The sequence below is a fragment of the Raphanus sativus genome, chromosome 3 (assembly GCF_000801105.2).
Source record: "Raphanus sativus cultivar WK10039 chromosome 3, ASM80110v3, whole genome shotgun sequence".
Lineage (NCBI taxonomy): Eukaryota > Viridiplantae > Streptophyta > Magnoliopsida > Brassicales > Brassicaceae > Raphanus > Raphanus sativus.
The window spans coordinates 27,947,101-27,972,392 of NC_079513.1; the positions used below are offsets into that span (position 1 = coordinate 27,947,101).

General features: G+C 36.3%; 9 protein-coding genes and 1 non-coding gene across 14 annotated transcripts; 6 read left to right on the plus strand and 4 right to left on the minus strand.

Moving 5' to 3' along the window:
• Window positions 1-2,376: 2,376 nt before the first annotated feature.
• Window positions 2,377-2,858, plus strand: LOC108845679 (polyadenylate-binding protein, cytoplasmic and nuclear). Its single transcript, XM_018618844.1, has 2 exons — window positions 2,377-2,623; window positions 2,800-2,858. Exons 1-2 carry the CDS (start codon window positions 2,377-2,379, stop codon window positions 2,856-2,858), a joined length of 306 nt encoding a protein of 101 aa, XP_018474346.1.
• A 217-nt stretch (window positions 2,859-3,075) lies between these two features.
• LOC108846301 (solute carrier family 40 member 2) lies at window positions 3,076-6,837 on the minus strand. The gene is made up of 8 exons (XM_018619525.2): window positions 6,650-6,837; window positions 5,568-5,742; window positions 5,121-5,468; window positions 4,590-5,048; window positions 4,345-4,516; window positions 3,632-3,769; window positions 3,413-3,523; window positions 3,076-3,327 (listed from the first exon to the last, which is right to left on the minus strand). The coding sequence occupies exons 2-8, from the start codon at window positions 5,696-5,698 to the stop codon at window positions 3,175-3,177; spliced, it is 1,512 nt and encodes a 503-aa protein (XP_018475027.1). The 5' UTR covers window positions 5,699-5,742; window positions 6,650-6,837; the 3' UTR covers window positions 3,076-3,174.
• A 638-nt stretch (window positions 6,838-7,475) lies between these two features.
• Window positions 7,476-12,699, plus strand: LOC108847274 (pentatricopeptide repeat-containing protein At4g38150). Of its 4 annotated transcripts, XM_018620913.2 has the most exons (4): window positions 7,478-7,761; window positions 8,879-9,209; window positions 9,291-9,396; window positions 12,351-12,699. In XM_018620913.2, the coding sequence occupies exons 1-3, from the start codon at window positions 7,532-7,534 to the stop codon at window positions 9,375-9,377; spliced, it is 648 nt and encodes a 215-aa protein (XP_018476415.1). In that variant the 5' UTR covers window positions 7,478-7,531; the 3' UTR covers window positions 9,378-9,396; window positions 12,351-12,699. The 4 variants fall into 4 exon arrangements, with proteins under 4 accessions (XP_018476412.1, XP_018476415.1, XP_018476414.1 ...); XM_018620912.2 differs by lacking the exon at window positions 12,351-12,699 and having other exon boundaries at window positions 9,291-9,579; XM_018620910.2 differs by lacking the exons at window positions 8,879-9,209; window positions 9,291-9,396; window positions 12,351-12,699 and adding an exon at window positions 7,878-8,766 and having other exon boundaries at window positions 7,476-7,761.
• LOC108847622 (purine-uracil permease NCS1) lies at window positions 9,725-11,899 on the plus strand. Its single transcript, XM_018620909.2, has one exon. The coding sequence runs from the start codon at window positions 9,841-9,843 to the stop codon at window positions 11,713-11,715; it is 1,875 nt and encodes a 624-aa protein (XP_018476411.1). The 5' UTR covers window positions 9,725-9,840; the 3' UTR covers window positions 11,716-11,899.
• LOC108845680 (MATH domain and coiled-coil domain-containing protein At2g42465-like) lies at window positions 12,134-12,502 on the plus strand. The gene has a single exon (XM_018618845.1). The coding sequence runs from the start codon at window positions 12,134-12,136 to the stop codon at window positions 12,500-12,502; it is 369 nt and encodes a 122-aa protein (XP_018474347.1).
• Window positions 12,700-12,752: 53 nt separating the features above from the next.
• Window positions 12,753-13,352, plus strand: LOC108847278 (MATH domain and coiled-coil domain-containing protein At2g42470-like). The gene has a single exon (XM_018620485.2). The coding sequence runs from the start codon at window positions 12,779-12,781 to the stop codon at window positions 13,307-13,309; it is 531 nt and encodes a 176-aa protein (XP_018475987.1). The 5' UTR covers window positions 12,753-12,778; the 3' UTR covers window positions 13,310-13,352.
• Window positions 13,353-13,671: 319 nt separating this feature from the next.
• Window positions 13,672-15,664, minus strand: LOC108844239 (ras-related protein RABE1d). Of its 2 annotated transcripts, none has more exons than XM_018617459.1 (8): window positions 15,438-15,664; window positions 15,082-15,154; window positions 14,885-14,985; window positions 14,649-14,714; window positions 14,441-14,538; window positions 14,297-14,359; window positions 14,115-14,207; window positions 13,672-14,036 (listed from the first exon to the last, which is right to left on the minus strand). In XM_018617459.1, exons 1-8 carry the CDS (start codon window positions 15,508-15,510, stop codon window positions 13,950-13,952), a joined length of 654 nt encoding a protein of 217 aa, XP_018472961.1. In that variant the 5' UTR covers window positions 15,511-15,664; the 3' UTR covers window positions 13,672-13,949. The 2 variants fall into 2 exon arrangements, with proteins under 2 accessions (XP_018472961.1, XP_018472962.1); XM_018617460.1 differs by having other exon boundaries at window positions 15,078-15,154; window positions 15,438-15,476.
• A 1,517-nt stretch (window positions 15,665-17,181) lies between these two features.
• LOC108846386 (zinc finger protein ZAT5) lies at window positions 17,182-18,331 on the minus strand. The gene has a single exon (XM_018619617.2). It carries the CDS (start codon window positions 18,201-18,203, stop codon window positions 17,370-17,372), a length of 834 nt encoding a protein of 277 aa, XP_018475119.1. The 5' UTR covers window positions 18,204-18,331; the 3' UTR covers window positions 17,182-17,369.
• Window positions 18,332-23,690: 5,359 nt separating this feature from the next.
• Window positions 23,691-24,959, minus strand: LOC108844620 (dual specificity phosphatase Cdc25). The gene is made up of 3 exons (XM_018617902.1): window positions 24,785-24,959; window positions 24,292-24,430; window positions 23,691-23,990 (listed from the first exon to the last, which is right to left on the minus strand). Exons 1-3 carry the CDS (start codon window positions 24,910-24,912, stop codon window positions 23,820-23,822), a joined length of 438 nt encoding a protein of 145 aa, XP_018473404.1. The 5' UTR covers window positions 24,913-24,959; the 3' UTR covers window positions 23,691-23,819.
• Window positions 24,960-25,001: 42 nt separating this feature from the next.
• On the plus strand, window positions 25,002-25,074 carry TRNAF-GAA (transfer RNA phenylalanine (anticodon GAA)). Its single transcript has one exon. It is a non-coding gene; the product is annotated as a tRNA-Phe (tRNA).
• Window positions 25,075-25,292: the final 218 nt, after the last annotated feature.

A 25,292-nucleotide genomic window follows, 5' to 3' on the forward strand; every position in this document is an offset into this window, starting at 1 on the left:
GAATACAATATTGTTTTTGTTATTGTCGAGGTTTTAGGAGATATAGTTGTATACATAATAATATGTGTTATCCGTTTATCGTTGCATTGTGCGTAGTATTGAGTAACGCCCTGGCCATCAAAAGAAAAAATTCGTTACATTTTATAAATTCTCTTGCTGAAAACAACGTTCTCAAAATTCATTGTTTATAAGACGAAGACGATCTAGACTACCACCTTTTGAAGCCTGGAGAACTCTACAATTTTAGTTTTTATGACAGTATATTCGGAACCAGGATCAATTGTGATTTAGCGTAGGGAGTTGAATTCAGATTTCATGCAAAGTTCATGGCATATAAAAGTGGTGGTCTCATACTTCATTATGGTAAGAAGAAATTTTGGTTTTGTAGGCAGTGCCGGATTAATCTCTGAAACTATCCCAGTTAAAATTTAAAACTGTGCTCTTGTATATTTTATCAATATCACAAAACAATAGAAACTAGCATAAATATTTATTAAAAAATCAAAACCTACAATCTATTTATAAAAACAGTGATATTATATGCACTTATTGTTAGAAATAAAATTTTATTTACATTTTTTCTACAAAATCATCAATTGGAATTATATAGTCAAGTCTTTAAACCATAACTGTTTCAATTGATAATATAACTAACCTATTTATTTTTTCTGGTTATATGGAAGACTGCAAATAATTTTTTATTAGCATCACTTTCAAAAAACTTCTCTCAGTTGTGGCGACTACACCGAAATAGTCAATAATATGCGATAAACAATTTATGTGTTTCGAACTTTTTTGGACATCGATTATCGAAGAATCTTTAGTTTCTTAAACAAATCACCACTAATTATATATGAAAACTTAATATTCCTTAAATAAACTTCTAGATTCAAACATGATGTCCTCAAAATATCTTCGCTTGCATTTATTAACTTTTTAAAAATTAAACAAAAATCTAAAAACAAATTCGTAATTTTGGAATTGTTCAAATCTGAATTCAAGAGAAATTAGAACTAGAATTTTAACAAAAAAAATTCTAACTGAAAATGCCTAATAAATTATATTTTAATAAGAAAACCTAATTTAACTGTCCTAATCCATTGCTTGGATTGCTTGCTCTTTGGGCTGCTCTGCTTGTAGGGAAGATGAGATATACTTTACCCACGGTCAGCAAACGCCAAAGTTAGGATATAAATGCGTCTACAAAGTCTTTGACATGACACCTTCTCTTTACTGATCGATCTGAATCTTTCTCAAAATGAATTATTGTGATTTACTGAAATGAAGTGAAAAGATCTTCTTTGTTTTCAGTGCAACTTTATAAATTTCGTTTCTTGGAATTCATACCTATGAATATATTGAATAAAATATTGCAATCTATATTTAGAACGCAACTTCCCCCTATTCAAACTAATGAATAAAATATATAGACAAATGAATTCAACATGATATATAATAGACTTGATATATTGTAACAAGGACTTGATCGTATATGATAATTTTCTAGGTTTGCATGACAACTAGACTTACATTGATCTGTATGTGCTTCTTTGAAGACATTTTGCAATTTACAAAACACCTCAATGCAAATTCGACTTATAAAAAATAACATAGAGAAAGTTCAAAAAATAAAATAATAATAATAATATAGAGATTTCCGGTTTGATGGAGAAGCGTCACATGTAAACCGAGTTGTATTTCGGTTTATTCGGTTTCGGTTTAGTTTAATCCAGTAGTAACCTAAATTAAAGTGAATTCCAGTTAGCCGTATCACAAAACTATTTTTTACAATATAGTTATATATGATTTAATTTGCAGTTTGTACTTCTCTAGCTTTTTTTCAGTCAAGCATGTCAAACAAAAATTGTTTGGTTCACTTTAATTTGGGTTTTGTTATAATGCAAACTGAAATCTAGAGTATTTGTTATCTCTCCTAATGGTCAAATCTGTAATCACTACTTTTGGTTAGTAAATTTGAGTGTATATGAATACAAATTAATATACTTTTCTATTTTTGTTACAAAAAGACACATTACATTTAGTACTATATATGACGTTGAAAATAAAATGTGTCATAGTCGAATTACTCATTTTAGTCAATAAATCTGTCTGTATATGAATACACATATTCTTTTCTATTTTTGTTTTATAGAAAACATATACTTTTCTATTTTTGTTACAAACAGATACATTACATTTAGTACTATGAAGTTGAAAATAAAATGTGTCATAGTCAAATAAGTAATTACTCATTTTAGTTAATATATCTGACTGTATATCAATACACATATTCTTTTCTATTTTCGTTTTTTAGAAAACCTATTAGAAAACCATTACAGTTATTACTATGAAGGTATTGAACATAGCTAATTAAAGATGAGTAACCAGGATCGTCACGGATCTTCTTCTCGTCCAAGCCAGTTCACGAGTTTGTATTTAGCAAATATCGATCCACAAGTCTCTGATGAGGCATTGATTCAGATGTTCTCGTGCTTCGGAAAGATTATAAGATCGGTTCTACCAAAGGATTTCAGAGGAGAGCCGCGGGGATTTGCTTTCATTGAGTTTGAAAGCAGTGATAGCGCTGAACAAGCCTTTGAACACATGAACGGAACGTTAATAGGTAAAACAATTTGACGAAAACGTGTTTTGATTTCATTTTCATAGATTTTATTATATAGTCTCATAGTTTAATGCATCAGATCTATTCGTCCAAAATACGTTTTATCAAAGATAATATTGCTTATAATTTAACTGCCTTAAGATTAAATATAAATTTTGTGGTAATGTGACGAGTAGGTCAGAAGATTATATGCGTTGAGAGGACGCCGAAGGTCGACGAAGGTGGATTCATATAATAAGCTTACGTTGGGTTATTGGTTAATATTAATCTATTGTTCTATGAGATTGTACTAGATGAGATAATTACATAACTTTAGTGAGAAAGGTATGCAATAATAGAAAAGAGGTATGCAATAATAAATTTCTATTACGTTGTAAATTTTCGATTATAAAAGGCGTCAGCATATTTTTCTGGCTATTGATTCGGCTAGAGTATAGGTCAAAAGGGTGCCCTTGTGGAGTAAGAAAATGTTTATTTGAAATTTAAAATGGTGTCATATTCTTTAAACGTTACATATACAGTTACATGTAACTACGAGAAGAAAGTAGGAACTAAGTTGAACGATTACGAATGAAAAAGTTGTTCAATAGTGGAATCTTCTCCAAGTGAAACAGATGTTTTCGGATACGGTAGAGATGAACTGTATAGAGAACTCCGGCTAACGAAACCGTAGCGAATGAGATCAACGTCAATATCCAGAAATCCTTAAACACGTCCAAAACACAGATTATAACGAAAACAGATATCATTAATTGAGAAGTCATCTGTAAACGTTAGTGGTTATTTTACCTTAGGATTAGATACAATGATACCTAAAAGATTAGCCATCAAGTCAAGTGCCGCTTGTAACGAGTTCTGTACACCTCCAACCACACAACGGTCCGATTCCGGTACAAGATCCTAAAGCAATGTTCCCAAAACATGATACACTCAATAACAACAACAGAAACCAAAACTTTGAAGCAGTATAAACAAAAAAAAACCATTATTTTAGCTTTATATTCGCACCTGCATTTGTTGGATTACTGCTAGATCAAACATCCACAAGCCAAGCCTTGAAGCAGCAACTCCAGCCATGAGCATGTATGATGCTATTTTCTCCTTTTCCACCCAAATCGATCCAACACAGACCAAAAGACAGGTCCACTAGAGAAACAAGAACCCAACTTCAATAACAAATTTTTAATAAACCAAATACCGATTCATGTATAGTACTGAATAATTAACTAAATCAAGATTCTGATGCACTATTCATCTCTAGTAGATATATGTACTATATTATTTTGTAAATTGTAGTCAGGATAGGTTTTTAACGCTTCTTAGTCAGCTAGGTTTTCTTGTAATCATCTGCTTTATAGGCTAGTGATTTTATGGAGACTTTGATTTATTAATATAATAACACATAGCTTGTTAATTTCTTTCTCCCATGTGTAAGAAGATCATACTACACGAATAATATTGCATTTTCTCATGGTTAAGTTGAGGGGGATTTGGGAAGTTGGTTATAAGTAAGGTTTTGCTTTCTTTTGTTGATTTGTATTGGTTTTTCTTGCTTGATGTCCAAGTAAACAGTAAGCTTAGCTTGTAAAAGGTTTTTTTTGATGAATAAATTTAAAATTCTTTCAAAAAAAAAAAAAAAAAAAAAAAAAAAAAAAAAAAAATATTGCATTTTCTCTAACTTATTACTCTGCTATGTCACATTTCGATTAGTATCATATTACCTGAGACCAGAAGGACCAGAGTCCGGTTCTGAGTGGTGAGAGACGGGACAGCAAGAGAGGGTACACGACTGTAGCAGTTAGTCCAACACCGGCGCTGATTCCTCTGCCTATACCAATGATATAAGTAGGTATCCCTTTCCACTCCAACGTTGCCGTCATCAATGTCCCAAAGCTGTTTCAAAAGGAAACTATATTTATGCGATAAAGGACGACGTCTCTAAAGTAAAGAGAGATAAGAAGGTAACCTGAGGACAGTGAAGAACAGTAGAGCCAACGCAACTCCAGGAAGCACAATATCTTGATTAAGATAGTTCCTCCACGCACCAACAAAAGAAGACTCCGAGATTCTCTCAAGAATCCTCATGTTTCCACTTCTACTTTGTGTGTTCTCATCGGTTAAAAGAGGAACATAATACTGAGATGCAATATCTGTTTGAGACGACAACCTTAAACACCTTCTCTCGTCGCTTTGTAGTATCGCAGGAACACCATTGTATACAGATATAAAGAGCCAATATTCTATCCACACTGTTATAGTAGCCCAAGCCGCGAACGTGACAGCTGATGCCTCTAGAGAGACAAAGCTAATAATTAAACCAGTGATAACCGGAGACAGCAGCTTAGAGCTCAAGTCAATTCCTCTAACAACAGAGTTCATTCTTGTTAAAACAGCCGGTGAATGACCTTCCGACATAACCACAACCCTGTAATAATATCGAGAAAGTCTCATTTATATTCAAATTGTGGTTACAAAAAAACCATTAACCTAAATTTACCAGTCTCGTTCGATCAAAATGGTGCCTGCAAGAGTAGAGAGTACACCAATGGCACCAGAGAGGTTTGTCAACACGACTAATGTTGCGAAGACCGGGAAGTTTTGAGACTTGAGATCAGGGACTAGGAGCAAAGCAATGACTGAACCACCAGCAACAATGAAGGAGAGGTTTTGAGTTACAAGCCAGAGTCTAAGGACTTTAACGTAGCTCATTCCATCTATCATTTGGCCTACAATGGGACCGAAGATTGCGGTGGAGCCGGATTCTACAGCACCGTACATGGCAGTGAGAAACAGAGAGTTTGGCCAGAGGTAAATCATATAAAGAGCAACTGAGAATTCCCAAGTTCTGCAATTAGTTTCAAATAAATTATACAAAATTAAGAAATTAATCTTACGTGAAATCATGTTTTTAAAAAAAAAAAATATAAGAAGCTTTTTATCAGACCTGGCACCCCATCGAGCAAGAAAATAGCCTAGATAGAGAGACATCACCATGGAACGTGGTAACTGTGGCTCTTCTTCTTCTTCTGGATGTTGTTCGTTTGATAGGAAAGCCCTAGTTTCTGTCTCCTCCATTTCTTCCGAATGATTTGATTCTTACCTCCTATTTTTAATTGAATCTGATACTCAGAAACATCGATCAAAGCGATTTCAGTGTTAATTGCATTTCTCTAGTTTTTCTATTGAAAGAGTGCAACTAATTAACAATGGATGGGATAAATTAAAAACTAATTATCCAATTTTCATCGAAAATTTCAAACTGGTTTATATAACATGTTATAAATTTTGGAACTTAAGTTAAAAACAAAATTTCAATTGTTTTTATTCCTCAATTAATTAGCTAAGATAGCAAGATCTTATGTACCATCATATTCGTCAGCTAAGATATCAAGAACTTTTTTTGTAATACATTGGTTATTTTGTTCCGTTCTAGTTTTCCGGACTTCAAGTAATATAAGTATTAGAATAGCCGTTCCCCGAAAAAGAAAAAGTTGAAAACAAAATTTCAGTAGTCATCTCAAGTAATGTGAATAATAACAGTACACGTTTCCAATGACAAGCACCATTGATTTGGTTAAGTGCACAAAATTTCAGTAGTCATCTCAAGTAATGTGAATAATAACAGTACACGTTTCCAATGACAAGCACCATTGATTTGGTTAAGTGCACAAAAAGTATATGGAAGTTGGAGGTTTCAACCATTTTAAAGAAGAAGATAGTAATCTGTCATATGACATCTGATCGGTCCAAAAAACATTTATTGTTTGTAAATCGATAAAAACTATGAGTTATGGTTTCTCACTTTTGCATCTGATGTCTACGGAAGATGTATCAGACATGTAACAAAGCTATATGAGAGATCAAAGCGTTTTTTTTAATAAAAACTAATAGACTTAAAAACATCTCTATCTAAATACTATTCGACTCTTAACGATACTCACCCCCATGAAAACATTAAACAATCAGAGCTCTTTCTTGATTCAATCAGAGAGCTTTTGAAACAAAACGAATAAGTTAGAAACGAACCTCACCCGACACACGAGCTTGGAGGATGAATGATCAAATCACCAAATCAAAGTCGTGGAAACTAAAGCAGAAACTGAGAGAATTTAATTATAAGGGCATATGAGGATTAGAGTGTTATTAAGTTACTCTGTAACCTTTTCGTGATTTTGGCGTCAATGATGATCCGGTCTATATCATCGATATTAAATAATAATACAGAATAGTACTATTTAGTTGTTTTTGTCCTGTTACACTGTCACTAACGCTATACAATTAGTTTCTCGGACAGCACAACGACTGCGTAAATAAGACGCGTTTTTGCATGTGAGAATCATAGTTTATAAACAACTTGTTGCAACATAGCAATACGTTCTATCAATGTACAGATTTCAACATTATCTTCTCATGATATATCTGAATTTTATAATAACATTGCAGGCATATACGAACAAGAAACAACTTATAAAACAACAAACTTTTATAGCATGCTTCATGTTTTAATACAGTCACGAAGTTTTGGACGTACCTTTGTAACTGATCGACACGTTAAGCTGTCGCAATTAACAAAATGTAAGATTCTGTCACAATAACGAGAAGACTTAACGACAATCAAACTTGATTCGGTTGTTCGCGAAAAAAAAAACTCCACAATTGCAGTCTAGCTCATACGTGGTGGCTGATGCAGGTCCAAAGGTGTGAGACTGCAATGTAGACTGGTTTAGTAGACATCAAGCCCTAAGAAATGGTGGCATTAAACGGCATGTAGTTTTTGAGGTAAGTTGAAAACGGTAAGTTGTGTTGATGCGAAAACGGTGCGGATCCTACACTAATAAAATAACCACTCTTCAGGGATACATCAGTAATTAACCACAAGTTACAGTGTTCTCTCCCTGAGCTCAGGCCATGGCGGTTCGTCTCGCGAGGTCACTGGCGGCGTCCTCCCGATCACGTCCGTCGCTGATCTCCATCGCCTTTTATTCGTCTTCGTCCTCTTGGTGGTCGTCTCCCGATGATCTGACGGCGGGATCGAAGAGGCGGGAGAAGAAGACTACAGACCGTTTCTCCGCCGCGATCGACGCAGTCCATGACCGGAAGCTCCCGCCGGAGCTACGCGGACGGCGCGATTTCGTAAGGTGAACAAAACCAAATCCTTCACAAGCTATACATCTAATCTAATGAATGATTCGTTTCTCTGCGCTTAGACTTTGGGAATCGATAGATCATATAATACTGAGTATAGCTCTCATAGGTTTCCTTGGCTTTGCATTAGAGTTTTCGTAAGGCAATTCAGCTCAGAGAAGAATCGAGCTAACACCAAAGTCAACTTCTCACTCTCTGATGACGAATCAGATGCGGAAACTGTCGATTCCGTCAAGCCGGAGCTCTCACCTCCTTATGATCCTTTCAGCAAGAAACCTTCCGTTGAGGATCCACAAGATCCCAAGAATTTCCAGGAAATATTCCACAAGATGAAAACAGAAGGACTCACCAACGAAGCTGTCAAAATGTTTGATGCCTTGTCCAAAGACGGCCTTACGCATGAGGCGCTTGAGATTTTCTCTCAGATGAAGGAGAAGCACCACATGCCAGAGGTTGTGGCACATACTGCTATAGTTGAGGCCTATGCTAAGGCAGGCCGGCCTAAGGAGTCTCTGAAGGTTTTCACGCGTATGCTGGCTTGTGGAGTGTTGCCTAATGCTTATACGTATACGGTTTTGATCAGAGGGCTTGCAGCGGACGTTAAAACGCTCAAGGATGCGAAGAAGCACTTGTTGGAAATGTTGGGGAATGGTATGAGTCCTAATGCTGCCACTTATACCGCTGTGTTTGAAGGTTTTGTAAGAGAGGAACAAGAGGAAGCAGCTAGGGAACTGTTGCGAGAAATGAAGGGAAAGGGTTTTGTGCCTGATGAGAAAGCTGCGAAAGAGGCTCTTAAATCTAAAAGAGGCCAAGTTATTAGGACTGTCATCAACCTTTTGTTTAATAAGTAGTAGTAGTAGTAGTAGTGTCAATGAGCACATGGATATGTTGTTGCTGAGTTCTCTGTTTCTTAATGAATTTTGACACACTTGCTCAGTAGCTTTGCTTGTTATGGATGATATGACATTTTTCTTGCGAGAGAAAGCTTAAATTTGTTACTTTTTTGTTGGTTTGTGGTTCTTTTAATATCAGATGAGATTCTTCTTCTTGTGGAACATGTTATTGCGTTGACATACTGGTAATGGATACTAACATGGGATGAAATTGCAGGTCAGAGACTGACATAATCAACGTGGTCGAGCAAAGGATATGGCACTCAATGGAAGAAGGCCAGTTTGAGAATTTGCCTGGTAAAGGCAAACCCTTGAACCTCCACACAAATCCTCACGCCGACCCAGCGGAGGATACATTGTATCGGATTCTTAACAAGAACGGGTTTGCTCCCGAATGGGTGGAGCTCAACAAAGACATACGAAGCAAAGCAAAAGAATGGAGAGTTTCACTGAAGAAAGCATGGACTATGAAACTCGAAGATGACCAATCGGGTTGGGAAGAGCAGTCAAATTTGCTTAAAACACAGTTGAAGCAAATCAACAACATGGCAAGTCTTTAACTACAAACCAGGATGTGCTGTGATAATATAATGATATCTTTGCTCATATGCGCTCTTGTTTCTGTGCAGGTTTTTAGGTATAATCTGATTGTTCCTTTTGGCCGTCAAATGTTTGGGTTGAAGTGGGAGAAAGAGATTGATCGCTTGAAAGAATAACATCTTCAGATACCAAAAGGTTGGTCGACTTTCATGAACTCTCTCTGTTTTTAAGTTGTTAGTATATGTATACGAGTCTGCGTGGCTCTTGTTTCTTAGGTAAGAAGAATATATAAGTGCTTGAATTGTTGTCAGACTATGGTCATGTATGTTGTATCCATCACATCTTCTTAAGAAGAAGCAATATAGAGAAAGTTATAGATTTTTTTTTTGTTTTTCTTTTGACTAAAGAAAATTATAGGTTAGGAAGAAGTCTTTAGGGATCAAATCATGTTATTTATTTTTAATGATTTTCGATTCAATGATTAGGCAAATGAAAGTCAACAAATTGAGTAATATGGAAGTTGGAATCTTTAGCTGGAGTGAAGGAAATAGAATCTTTATTAGTTATTTATTGTATAAAATAAAAGAAAAATGAGATGTGAGAGTGACAAGACAACCACTAACACATGGACCATGTGACATGGTTCGTCTCCATCCACATGTTACCCAAGAGGACTTAATTAGCACAGCTAAGGTACAATCTCCATCTCACAATTCTCTCATCTCTTTTCTCTCTCCTTTGTGTGAGAGAGAAGGCTCGATGGTTTCCAGTTGCATTAGCCTTGGCCTCCATCTCCATCCTCATCCCCACAAACTTAATCATCATTCACTTTCTTCCTTAAGATTCCGCACAAAAGCTAAAACCCATCACCATGTCTCATATACAGCTCCGTCTGATGCACAACATAGAAGTCTCCCACACTGCGGATGGAGCGATCACAACTTGAGTTCTAGCCGGTCCGTTAACAACTTTGGTTTGAGTCGGTCTGGTGTCATCCGCCCAAGACTCTCGGCGATGACAGGGTCAGAAGTCGGTGACTTTGGTTACGACGAATCACAATTCGACCCGACTCTCACGAACGACGACTTGAAACCGACGAAACCAAGCCAAAGAACGTTCTCTTGGTTGGATATGTCGAGTTTATGGATCGGTCTCGTTGTCGGCGTGCCTACCTATTACCTGGCTGGAAGCTTAGTGGACTTAGGCATGGCGTGGTGGCAAGGGATAGCCACAGTGGTTGCTGCCAATCTAATACTCCTCGTGCCGCTGGTTCTCACCGCACAGCCTGGCACCATGTACGGAATATCTTTCCCAGTCCTCGCTAGATCATCCTTCGGCATCCGTGGAGCCCATATTCCGACACTACTCAGAGCATTGGTGGGTTGCGGATGGTATGGTATCGAGACATGGATCGGAGGAGAAGCTATCTTCTTGCTCTTACCGTCTCACATCAAGAACTCGGCTCTGTCTCATACACTACCTTGGCTTGGAACTTCTCCGCTTGAGTTCTCTTGTTTCATTGTCTTCTGGTTGGCTCAGCTTTGTATCGTCTGGAGAGGAATGGACGGAATCAGAAAGCTCGAGAAGTATTCAGCTCCTATTCTGATCACTCTCACTTCTTGTCTCCTTGCCTGGTCTTATGTCAAAGCTGGTGGGTTCGGTCACATGCTTTCCTTGTCATCCAAGCTAACCTCGTCACAGTTCTGGACTCTCTTCTTCCCATCTCTAACCGCAAACATAAGTTTCTGGGCAACTCTAGCTTTAAACATCCCTGATTTTTCCCGGTTTGCGAAATCACAAACCGATCAAATCATCGGTCAAGTTGGACTTCCGGTTTTCATGGGTTTGTTCACGTTCGTTGGCTTAGCTGTTACGTCCTCCACGAGTATCATCTTCGGAAGAGTCATCTCCAATCCCATCCAGCTTCTCGGTCAAATCGGAGGCCTAGCCACAACTCTACTCGCTATCCTCGGAATCTCCCTCGCCACAATCACCACAAACATAGCTGCAAACGTGGTCGCACCAGCAAACGCGCTGGTGAATCTAAACCCTAAGGTTTTCACATTCGGAAGAGGAGCCTTGTTGACCGCGGTTCTTGGAATCGTGTGTCAGCCTTGGAGATTGCTCAAGTCGAGTGAGAGCTTTGTCTACACATGGCTCATCGGTTACTCTGCGCTTCTTGGTCCGATCGGCGGCATAGTTCTTGCAGATTATTACCTGATCAAGAAGATGAAACTGAACATTGGAGACTTGTACTCTTTGAGTGCCTCCGGTGAATATTATTATTCCAAGGGATATAATGCGGCTGCTGTGGCGGCTTTGGTCGCCGGAATCATCCCAGTCGTGCCTGGTTTTCTACACAAGGTCGGAGCTTTGTCAAAGATCTCAAATGGGTTCGTTGTTGTTTACGACAACGCATTGTTTTTCAGCTTCATCATCGCAGGATTTGTCTATTGGATAATAATGTCTCGTCTGAGAAGGAAACAGAGCTCTTCTTCACAGCCACTTTTGTAAATCTTTTCATTCAATTCGTTTCGTAAGTAATCAAATCCAAATCCACAGATGTGCAATCAAACAAAAGAACAGTAAAGGATTCTTGTTTATTCTTTTTCTTAGTTCATATCAATTGTTTTCGTTTTTCATATACTTTGCTGAATAATATAACGTTTTTTTAATAATGAGTCATCACATTGGCCTATTGGATTTTCTTAAAAAATTGCTATAGTCTCTGTTAATGATGTGTTAAATATCAATTTTCTTTTGCTGCCTATATAAAGAGAAGGGTCATAGCCATGATAAAGCAAGAATTAGAAAAAGCTTCTGAGAATTGACTATGTGGGGTAGCATATCAATTCAAAAAGAGAAGATTAGAGGAAGAGAGTTATTCTACAGTTATGATGAATTACTTGCAGACATAAGAAAGAAGTGATTGATGGCTTCATCGTTGATCCTTCACATAGCCAAGTGGATTTTTAAGCATTATCCAGAAACTGCACTGCATGCTCAGACGCAAGACCTAGCGCTTAGGACCAAAGAAATGAACGTTCTCCTTGATATCTTCAAGACACTTTCCTACAAGAAGTCGTGTGATGTATCTGATGCTCAAATACGCTATGTTTCAGATAATTTGTCTTATTTGAAACGCGCAGGGTTTAAGGTGGAATGGTTGAGGGCAAAGTTTGATGATGTTTCTTTGAATGCTTGTGAAGCAAGGATTGTAAAGCTCAAGGAACACGAGCACATGGTTTCCTATCTCAAAGCTAAGTTGAAATACGATGAGGCCAAGTTGAAGAATCTATAGTTATTTACACTAGTTTCTGCTTATTGCTTGTTGCAATCTCTTCATATGCAATTTCGATTTGGATTCTTGTTTTATTTTATTTTATTTTTAAATTATTAGGGATAAGATTTCCTTTTAGGTTAGTTAAAATTATCTTGTTTTTATTTAATTCCTAAATTTATTTTAAAAATCAATATAATTCACTAATTTAATTCCGATTTTATCTAGGATTTGCAAACAAAAGTTTCCTTTCCTACCTATATATATGCGTAAAGATTTATATATAACAAAGAGAATATGTGGTTACATAGCTATCTTGAAGCAACAAGTACTGTAAAACTTTCCCTCACAATTTACCAATCGATCTCTCAAGTGATGGGGAACCAATTACAGAGACAAAGAAAGGTAACTGCACACGGATTCATCATTGCTTCTTCGCAGGTGAAGCTAGCAAACTGGATATTTAAGACATACCCGGAGACTTCAGCTAATGTTAAATTGCAAGACGATGTGCTCAGGACAAGATGCATAAACCTTCTATTCAACATCATCAAGAGACTCTACCACAAACGTCTAAGTGATCTCACGGATGATGAACTGAGCAAAGCTTCCCAGGAGTTGTCTGATGTGACGCAAGCTGGTTTTAGTGTGGAATGGTTGGCTTCAAAGCTTGAGAAACTGTCCTTGGAGAAGAAGACATCTGAAGATCGGATTCGGGAACTAGAAGAAGAGGTTGAAAAACTTAAGCTAAGTATGTCAGAGGAGAAGGCCAAGTTGAAGAAGCAACCATCTTGGATCACCAAGTCAGAGATACCTATTTCTCTTTAGGTTAATTTTAATTGCTTTGGTTTTTTTCATATCTATTTTTCATGTTTCTTTTGTCAAAGATAAATATCCCTAGATTTATTTGAATCTATCCAACCCTATTTAATCGTGTAAGATGATATAGTGTATATCTCAATCCTACCTTGTTGTACACGGTTTACTTTGGGCTTTTTGGGTTTCTTCACGGATGGCTTTAAATTTACTGGATTTTAATTGAAGATGAACTTGACCGCTAATAGGCCAAAGATGGGCTAAGTGTGATGTAGATTGCTAAAGAAGTAGGCCGAAGACTTATAGTTACACAGTAATCAAATTTATGTTCCCTTAACCATTATATAAAGTGTTGATGAAAGTTTTATACACACTACTACAACAGTTTCATTTCATAAATTCAAAAGTCTTTAAACATTGTTTTTGACCAACATTGTCTTCCGTATCAGGAAGATCAATTGTACAGAATCACAAAGATAACAAATTAGACAAGACATACAAGATCACAACCATCAATGAGAGAGATCCTACTCGTCCTATGTTACACAAAACAAGAACGATCTCTGATTTGAGAGGGTAAGAGATGAAACATCAGATGGCTAGAGACTTAAAGAAAACCAGTGCAGGCGAAAGAAGAGCGATCATCAAACTCCTAAACATAACTACAGCAAGCTGATTTCTCAGCTGTAGTAGAAGACGATGAAGCAGCATCTTGTTTAGTGATCTTGATGCCTTGAGGCTGTAAAAACCAACAGTACATATGTTATTTACCTCTGTCTGTAATAAGATAATATGAAAGAGGGAGTACGGTTCTTACCTCTGTCTTTGTATCGGTTTCTGTCAATCTTTGTTTGATGTCTTTTGCAATAGAGAGGAAAACCGACTCAACATTGAGGTTTGTTTTTGCACTCTGCAACCATTTTGTAATCACAATCAGTACTAATCAAGAACATAAAGGACACATACATACGTTATGGTTTTTTATATATCTAGGCTCACCGTTTCAAAGAATTTGATTCCATATTCATCAGCTAAAGCTTGGCCCTTTGCTGTTGGGATAGCCTGAGAATATGCATAAGAGTATCTTACAACAAGGTCATCAAGGAGAGTATGCATATGCAAGTGAAGATATCTCTTACTTACCCTTTTGCTTTCATCCATGTCAGCTTTGTTACCGACCAGTATTTTGTTGACGTTATCTGAGGCATGCTGCTCTATGTTCTTCATCCAGTTCCTAATGTCTGTCATAAAACAATTATAAAACAATTATGCTCAGTTATTACTATCTTCATTGAAAACTGACTTGATAAAGTAGGATAGTGAAATGGCGCAGAGAAAAGAAGAGACATACTGTTGAAGGATGACTCATCGGTTACGTCGTAGACAAGCAGTATACCCATCGCTCCTCTGTAATACGCTGCATGAAAAGAAAAGAAAAAGGATTCCAAAACGCTTTAGTGACAAGAAAAGAAACAGCTGAATTGTATGTTTTACTTTCTCAAAGTAAAGAGTTAAAAAAGAGTTCATTTGCAAGTATGAAGCAACGAGTTCAAAAGAAAAAAAAACATAAGTTTTCTTGTTAATTACCTGTGGTGATAGTTCTGAAACGTTCTTGACCAGCAGTGTCCCATATCTGCAATTTGATACGCTTCCCATCAAGCTCCACGGTTCTTATCTTGAAGTCAATTCTTAAAAAAAAAAAAAAAAAAAAAAATCAAAAGACACAAACTTAGACAAAAAAAAAGATATGATCTTTGAGAAAACAGAGCAAAGGAAGAACATACCCAATGGTAGTAATGAAACTTGTAGTGAAAGTATCATCTGAGAAACGCAGCAACAAGCAACTCTTCCCCACACCTGACAAGTACATATACACACAATGAACTCAACACCAAAAAAAAAACAAAACATGAACTAACTTTATTTCATCAAAGTCTTCTCCCTTATTTTCATCTCACAATATTCACTCTACTACTACTAGTTTAAGTAGTTAAATCAAAAATAATGAAACCCTAAATTAAAAACAAAAAAAGGCAGGTATGAGATGTTGTCGGAAAAAGCAACCAACCAACCACTTGTGAGTTTTCAAAGTTTCTTACTTTTATATCTACTAAAAGAGAGTAGAGAAGAAGCAACTAACCGCTGTCTCCGATGAGAAGGAGCTTGATGAGGTAATCATAGTCAGAACGAGCTCTCGCCGGAGCAACCGCCATCTCTAAAGAATCAGATAAAAAAGCTCAGAGATTTATCACTTTTGCTTCTCTCTTACAAAAGCTAGCTCCTGCTTCTTCTTCTTTTGTTTTCCAGAAGAGATTGAAATGGTATAATGGAAAACAGCAGAAGAAGTTGATTGCTGCTTGAAAAAATAAAAATTGGTGGATGTTATTTTATTTTGTTTATATTTTTTTAGTCCCTGAACTATTATATATTCTCAATTACCAACCTTTATCATAGTAAAGAAGTTGATTGATGAGGGTGAAAGTTGATCAGTGTATAAATGTTTGGGGTCTCTGTAGGATATTTCGGAAAGTTCAGGGAGCAAATGTAATGAATGTTTGGTGTAATCATGTGTGACAGGTGTACTGTACACAAGCAGCATAGTGGAGTTTTGTGGTGAGCTGTCAATCAGTTAGTGGGTGAAAACGGTTGCTTCGCTGTATGTACGTCGTACGCTAGCGTAATCCAGCGAAGTATCTAATCATGCCAGAGCCTCTGTTTACATGTGGCAATGGTTCCAGACTAAGTCAAAATATACGTATTTATCCACCATATAAATAATTGTTCTTTATAAAATACTATTCTTAATCGCATGATTTATTTATAAACTTGTTAACAGTCTCAATCCTTTTAATTATCCACTATCTATAATCTATACGAATTCAAACATTGAACGTGTCTCCTCTTTGCGCAAATGATATGCCGTATAAGACTTTACTTTTCAAGATAATAGAGAACACTTGAAGCAAAAAAAAAAGAATAATAGAGAACACTGTATTATTAAGTTTATCCCAAATTCACATGTAACGATTGATCTTTGAAATCGTCGTCAATTACACTACATGGTCTCGATGTTTTGTCTTATTACAAACATAGACGGTTTGTATCAGTTAACAATGTGAAAAGTACAGCCACTACTACATTAATTAAAAAGTCCACCGACGTTTTCTGAAAAATTACTAAACATAGTGTTATTATCAAATCTTTTTTTTTAAACATCTTTAATTAATCCTTTCCAAATGTTAGGACTGTTCACTCGTTTATGTTAATTTGTACTTTCTCTACGTATTATGTTCATGTATTCCAAAAGAGAAACACATACAGATGTGTCATTTTAACGAAAGAAAACATATGTCATCTGTATATGGACGACTGTATAAAGAGTAAAGACATAACATGATCGGTATACAGATGCCAGTATATACTAGAAATGATACTAAGCGTAGTGTAGCTCCTTTTCTTCTAGAAGATATTGTAGTATTGACAGATGCTTTTGAATGGTATTGGACATAGGGTATAATCTCAATGCGGTACGTAAAAATTACGCCACGTTTTGTTATTTTATAAAACACTTTTGATTGATTTTAGTATTCGAAGTTTTTTCCAGTTAGAGATGAAGTTCCTTGTACGTTGAAACACTCTAATTAAACCGCAAAGGGAAGTGAAGTGCACCGAAAGGAGTTGTTAGTGTGGCGGCTAACATACGAAGTGACTTTATATGAAAGTTATCGTCACATGCTTCTTCCACTCTTCAAGGAACAACCTCATCAGCATCTTTAATCATTCTCCCAAAGCTAAGTATTACATAATATTATACTTTAGTATATGTCGATGATTATTGGAAATGTGCTAATTATGAATTTCTCTTAATTGCATAGATGATATATATTACCACACTCAAGCAAAATAGTATATATGGAGCAATGAAGCTGACGACCATAAACTGAAGCAATGATGAAGTTAACTCAATCAATGTCAAATTACAAGAATCAGTATTAATTAGATTATAGTAATAGGAGGGTTAATGATTAACATGTGAAGGTTAAAGAAGTTATTAATTACAACAACTACTTAATTAGTGATGACAATCAATCAAAGAATTGGACGCAGCCGCGAAGAGGAGAATCTGATCTTTGGACGCAAACACGAGTTTAGGTTCATCTTCTGGCGCTGGAAGATTAAGATCTAACTCCATAAAGTTCTTTTCCCGTATAGATTCTTGATGATGAATTGATGATGTCGCTGTTTTGATTGTTGAGTTAGCATTTGCATTCAATGTTAAACCTCTATGCCTTCTCATGTGACCTCCCAAGGCTTGTCCTGAAGAAAACTCAGCCTTGCAGATCGAACATTCATGTGTTTTCTCCTGTTTCTTGCTACCGTCACTGCTAGTTACTTGTAGAGAAAGAAAGCTTCCTACAACTCTCGCAGCTTCAACTGTTTTAACTGCAGACACCGCAGATTTCTTCTCGTTGCATTTGAGAATGGTTGCTCCGAGTTTAGGCTTCTTATGGCTAGTCCTGTGTCCTCCTAGCGCTTGAAACGAGTGGAAGCTTTTATCACACGTTTTGCACTGGTAAACACCGTCTCGCCCTAGCCCTAGAGGAGTCACCGGTTTCTTGTCGCTCAAGAAACCAATTTTTTGCGTCGACAAATGATCACCACTACCTTTTGATTTATGCCCTTTGGACAACAACATTAGACAATTCGCCATGTCTTGGTCTTCGTCCGTAGCTCCCAAGAATTTGATTTCATCAGCTCCTTCTTCTCTTGCCTCCAGTGATCGTTCCTCGTTGCAAACGCTTGACATTGCTTCTGCATTCATATGAGGAGACGCAGATCGCTGACGTTTGGTGCGTTTGCCCTTGATGAGGAGTACTAGACGCGTCTCCTCATGAACACTTGTCATTTGATCCTCCGCTTTTAATTTGGCTATGTTTCAAGAACACAGGAGAGATATGTATATATGGAGAGAAGTATCAGAGTGTTTGGTGTATATGTCTGAGTATCTCTCTATATGTATATTTGTTGTTGTACTTGTTTATACGCACAAAACTCTTAGAGTATATATGTAATGAAGGGTAAGAGAGAGGATAAGTAAAGAAGCAAACCCCAAAAGTCTTTTGGTGAAGGATTCCTTTCTGGAAGTTTTGGTTTGCAAGCCTGGAACCACTTGTTTCTCTCTTGTTTTTCTTTTTCTTCTTTCCATTTTTTAAAATTAATTTTCTCTTTATTTGGTTAACATTTGTTTGCTTGTCGTATGGATCAAATTAAATTTAGTTACTCCCTCCATTCCAAAATAGATAATGTTTTGAAGAGTTTTTGATGTTTCAAAATACATGATATTTTGTGTTTTTATATTAATTTTAGTTTTATTGAAGATTGTATCACCAGTGATGTTTTCATAGTTATTTTGATGATTGGTTGAATTAGTTTTTATTTATATTTTTAATAATTTTTTTTGGTAAAAATATATGTCTTAATTCTTGTACATTGAGACAAAACATCAATTATTTTGAAACGGAAGGAGTAGTATTTAAACCTAAATTTCATGGAACTTCTCCATTCATCCTTATAAATTCCATATACTACTACTGCCTAATAACAATATCAAAAATTAGATTCAATGGCAGCACTTGTCTTAGAAGAAAAATTTGTTGGATAAGTGAAATCTAGTTTAGGTAGTGGAACAAGCATGATTTACTGAGACATCTGTCTGTGTAATTATTTAGACAACTTTATGTATAGTTTTTTAGTCTTTGTTTTCTGTTACAAGAAGAATGTACCATTCTATAATTTGGATGCATAAATTTTAAAATAAATAATGACACTTGGCAAAATGTTATGTAGTATTATATCTAGAGAGAAAAAAATTGAATTGCGTTTTATAAATATGTCATCCCATTATTTTTATTTTCATGAGTTATAAATATGTACATATATATATGACTTATTTTGAAATACAATTTAATTTTTAATCTTGTATCATATACTACTAATCATTGTGGATTGTATACACTGAACTTAACTAGATGATTAGTTAAGTTAATCAGTTGGAAAGTATAAAGCAATCAAATTTTCAGATGGGCAGTTCATGTGCAGTTGAGCCAACACACAACTATGAATCATGATTATTATATTATAATTTAATAATATTTTATATAACAAATAAAATATGCAATATAACTTCCTATGTTTGTGCCTATTTCTAAGATACATTGATTTTTATTTTGATCACCCAGTTAATTGATCAATCAATTATTAAGCTTGTGATTAGCTAATAATGTGTATTGGTGAAGTAACCTCTCTTATCTCAGCTTCTTAATATTTAAAATAAACATAATAATTTGCCATACTATCATATATGATTATGTACTGTAGTATATACCAATAACTTGGTGGCAGAACAATTTATGCCTTCGGCAAAAGAGTTCATAATTTGATAAAGATTCCACAAAAGTAAAAAAACTAATGAGTTCATAATTTATATATAACTTTTACTCATTCGATTCTAGATAGTTAGTTGTCCTTGGTTCTATGAGTATTTTCCTTAGTTCTATGAGTATTTCTTGATAACGTGTTGATAATATATAATAGATTACTAAGACGAATATTTTTGAGTGTATTATGAAGCTAGGATCACAATTTTATAATTATATATATATATATATATCAGTGAATAATACTCAATACAGAGGAATTGATTAAAGTCTTGGCGTTGAGTAATTTGTATGTGTGAATGAGAGAGCGAATTGCTTGGCCGCCAAAAGAAGCCATTACTTGACAACTAGCTAGCTTCACTGCTCATCCTAAGCAAAGCATATACTTTTATTTTAATCATAGATCGTTCATCATCATCTCAACAAAAACCTTTTTATCTTACTTGGAAAAAAAAAATTAGGAAGACTTTTAACAAACCGTTATGTAGCCATCTAGCCAAAGATCTTTGTTAGAAAATGTTTACATACAAAAGTGTTATTTAGTAAAAGGAAACATGATTACCCTATATTCATAATTTCGTAGGATCCACTGTCGTTTGGGATAAGAAAAATAACATAGATGTAAGGGACAGAAACACAAATATTCATGCGAACGATCCCTGCAAACGAGACGTTATCATGTTCTATACACCTCACCCTCTTACAATAACACTATGTACATATTAATTAAATACTGACAAAATTATCAAACGATGTTTCCCATTGATAAAATCTTCAAAAATATCTTGATAGGCTCCATTCTTTATGTCATCAATCATGTAACTAACTATTTTGCGTAGTGATCATAATTTCGTAGTGCCCCGTCTTGATGGTGAAGGTGGTGCATCGTGATTGGTGGATAAAATTATTATAAACCAATCTGTTCAGCACCACCTGAGTGATCTGATCTAACATTAATAGACAAGAAAACAAAAATATAGTGCGCACTACCATTTTTGGATAAATATTTCATGTGCTGAAGGTGACACTGTTTACCTATGATGTCACAATTCAATAAGTTCTTCTATTTATAGTGTGCTCGATTCATCAAGTGTTGGATTACTCAAAGAAGAGAGTTTAAAAAGCAAAGTAATTAAAAGCCATGAAGAACACTAAGGCTTTGTCGCTCCTACTGCTGGTGGTAACGGTCTTGGCTAAGACTAATAGGCGAACCGAGAAGCTGCATGTAATACCCCGATTTTCTAAAATAATATAATAAATAATAATCTCATAAAAGTCTCCATTTATTACTTCTCAAAAGTCAAACTCAACACCATAATCCAATAATAGCATAAATAAAATAAATCCGGAAAATATCGATAAAAGCATAAAACCGAAGTCTGAAAATAAGAATAAAACTCCCAAAGCACCAATCCGAAAGCAATTGTAACGACCCGGATCTTAGGAGTAAGGCCCATTTGTTTTATTTTAATCAAAACCCATTCCTTTTTATTTTTGTCCCACATTGGAAGTTTGAGCTTCATACCTCACTTCCCTTCTCCTATATAATAGACTCCTCTTCTTCTCTTTATTCTCATCAAGTCAAAGTATTTCTTTGCGCGTGACAAATTGTTGTTAAATTATTCAACGACCAGTCACTAGTTAATTTTTCCGGTGAGATTTCCGGCGAGCTTCCGGCGGGATTTTTGGACGAGCTTCCGGCGGCATTTCTGGGCGAGCTTCCGGTGGGTTTTTCTAGTAAGTATGCCGCTTTCATATTTCTAGTATAGGAATCCATTTTAGGGAAGTTACTATTTTAGGAAAGTTTCTATTTCGGGAAACTTTATTCCTGAGACTCTGCGCCTAAGTCATTGACTCTCGTGTTGCAGTTGACCTCAGTTGATCATTTCCGTTGTTCGTTCCAGTCAGTTGCTAAGGTGAGGGCTATTCCGTTAAATCCTGAGCTAGTTTAGTACTATTATTATTGAAAGTCTAGTTTCGAAACATGATCCGTCTTTGTGAATCGAGTATGTTTGAAAGTCTTGGTTGCTTATTATTAATTTGATTGTTAAACTGGAAATAGGATAATAGAGGATTCAACGATTGTGTGAAATGATTGATGTTAAAGACTGTTATATATATGTATATATCTAGTTATATAGTAAGGACTATGTGGTGAGTGCGGGGGCCCAGAGTGATTTGGGCTAGCGACGCATATGAGTACGGGGGCCCAGAGAAATCTGAGCTAGCGACGTATAGAGTGCGGGGGCACAGAGACATCTGAGCTAGCGACGCATAGTGGATGAGTACGGGGGCCCAGAGACGTCTGAGCTAGCGACGTATATTGTGTGGTGCGGGGTGCAGAGACGTTTGCATATCGACGCATATTGGTGGAGTGCGGGGGTCCAGAGATGTCTGGACTATCGACGCATATTATGATATCGTATATCCGTATGAGGAGAACGCAGGGTGTGTGGACTAGCTATGTACCATCAGCGTATTGTTTGTTTTGTGTGATGTGCTAGGCATCTTGTCTGTTCATGCTAGAGCTACTCTTACATAGTCGTAGTGCTATGTACTGAGTCTGTGGTTTGCGGGTTAGCATCCCATACCTCACTGAGTGACTCCCCTGTTGCTCATCCCTCTTTCTTTTCTCTTTCAGGTGAGCCTGGCAGACAGGAGTGATTGCTTTCGGATTGGTGCTTTGGGAGTTTTATTCTTATTTTCAGACTTCGGTTTTATGCTTTTATCGATATTTTCCGGATTTATTTTATTTATGCTATTATTGGATTATGGTGTTGAGTTTGACTTTTGAGAAGTAATAAATGGAGACTTTTATGAGATTATTATTTATTATATTATTTTAGAAAATCGGGGTATTACAATTTGGTATCAGAGCTGGTTAGCCGTCTCAGTTCTGACCTGAGAGGCGTCTTGAGACCTGTCGTGGGGCGCAACGAGGACGTTGCGTTCTTTGAGAGGGGGTGAATTGTAACATCCCGAGTTGTGATATGTGAAAAGGTTTAAGAGAATTGATTTGGCTACCTATATCACCAAAGTTGACTTACCTTTTCCGGAATACATCCTGAAAGAACTCCAGAGTTAAGCGTGCTTGAGCTGGAGTAGTGGAAGGATGGGTGACCTATCGGGAAGTGATTCGCGATAGCGTGCGAGTGAGGTCAAAGCACGGGAAAAGGTTGGGTGGTGATTGCAGGGTCAGTAAACAATGATTTCGAGCCTTGGAAAAATTAACGACCGACCGTCGGATGGGATGGAGCCCACGGGCCGAGTGAGCGGGCGTGGGTGGCCCATTAGCCGTGGGCGGGTCGGGGCGTTACACTGCATGTGGCCGGAGCACAGAGAACCCTGATGACGACGGAGAAGATAGCAGGAGAAAACGCTGAGGCCGATGTGAATAACCACCACAGCATTCCAAGAGGCTCATGGGACAGTAACGATACAATCCATGCCCCATAATTACTTAATTTTCATAAAATGTAACATCATGTTACATGTACATGCTCGTTTTTTTCTCAATTCAACTGTAAAATATACTTGTTATGTTTGATCCCTTGTTGCATGTTGCTTATTAATGTAGAAATATAACTAACTAAGACTAACAAATCACAATAGACCTATCATGCAAATTGAAAATACACTTGGTTTGGAAGCAGAACATATAGTACACATAATCACATACATAGATATAGAACCCCAAATTTGTAAAAACAAAAAAAAATTGAAATCTTACCTAAATAGATTACATCCCCAAAATCTCAGTGCAGACCTTGACCACTAATCACATTTTTTTAATATATTGATAGACTAGAGTTTTCCAAATTCTTCAGCAAGTCTTTGTAAATCAGCAATAGAGCTACCATTGTAAGTGTTGAGAGAGTTATTATAAAGACAATAAACGTGACTTTGACGACGTCCAATACATATCGAAAGGACTCTTTAATACTGTGATTTGTCAATAGAAAGAGGTAACCAGGCATAATGGCCTAAGAGATTATTTATGAATAGTATGTAATCATCATATCTCTTGATACACATGACATTAATGTGGAGATCAATTTAGGTTTCGATTACTTCGGTAGGGCTTCTTAGGTGCAGTCGCCTTTGCAAGGGACGTCTGCGCAGCGGCAAACCGGTTTTCCAGCAGCTTCCCAGCCATTGAAGCCACGTTCCAAGATCATTATGTTTTTTATTCCAGTTTCTTGTTTCTTCTCGTCAAGATAATTAACGAGTCTTCTTGCACATGTTGGGCCACGAACCTGCAATTAATTTGGTTTCAGAAGCTTAAGAATCACTTCATATTTAGATGTTAAGAATGCAATGAAAAGGTCCTACACAACGGCATAACATTAAGTAATCATATTAGCAAACCAGTTGCAAGATCATGTGAAATTTTGCTATTTTGAATCCACTTTTGACACACCAATTCAAGAACTCTAACTAGTTGAAATTTTCACCAAGAAGAGTCTATCTTCATCCACTAATAAAAAAGCACTATTCAATCATGTTCCTCCATATAACCTCAAAAGTGTGTAATAAGAGAGAGAGAGATAGAGAGACCTGGCTCAGAGCACAATGGAAGACAAGTGTGTCTTTATCCTTGACATGTTGAACAAGATGAGAGATCCTATCATCAAAAGAGCCACTCGCATAGTGTAGAGAACCAGCTATATGTCCATCATAGTTCCTCTCTTCATCCCTTGAAAACAGAACAGTTACTAAAGTCTCAATTTTTATAGACATGAATAAAAAAAAAAAATTGGATCCTTTATTAACTTCTCAGACACCTAAACCACACAAAAGCTTTGTTCGAAGCCCATGAAATTCCGACAAAACTTCACCTTTACAGAACATTGATGAGATTCCTCATAGTTAATACTAATCAGGCAAGAATCATAAGTCCTAAAATCCATATCAGTACTACAGGGTAGAGCATATTAAACCTTAAAAGCAATTGCATTGATTCGATCTAAAATTATTGCTAGACGGATCAGATTAGTGACTCAAAACAGATGAATCAGAACCGTGTATGTTGTGTAATTGAAAGTCAAACCTGACATCTATGATGGCGATGTTGGGACGACGATGGAGAGGAAGGAGCTGAGTTGAGGTGATGTAAGAGATGCTCCTCGCCGCCATCTTCTTCTTTCTACCGAAGAAAGAACAAATGCTTCTCACCATCTCTAGAACTCCTTTCTACGAACACAACCATTAAGTGCTACGATTAATGTTTACGTTCTATAAAAGTCACACATAGAGGTTATCAACAAGCGGGGATAGCTCAGTTGGGAGAGCGTCAGACTGAAGATCTGAAGGTCGCGTGTTCGATTCACGCTCACCGCAATAATATTTTTTTTTATTTCGTTTTCGTATTGCTGTTTTATTACAGTGTCAGTTAAACTTATGAATGTATTTGTCTGAAGCTAATAAAACCGGCTCCCTTTAATTAAACTTATCTTTTTTTTTTTTTTTTTTTTATAGCTTAATTAAACTTATCTTCTACATGAAAAAAATGTTGCAAGGAAAATTTTAATTCTTTTATACAAAATTTTAATTGTTTT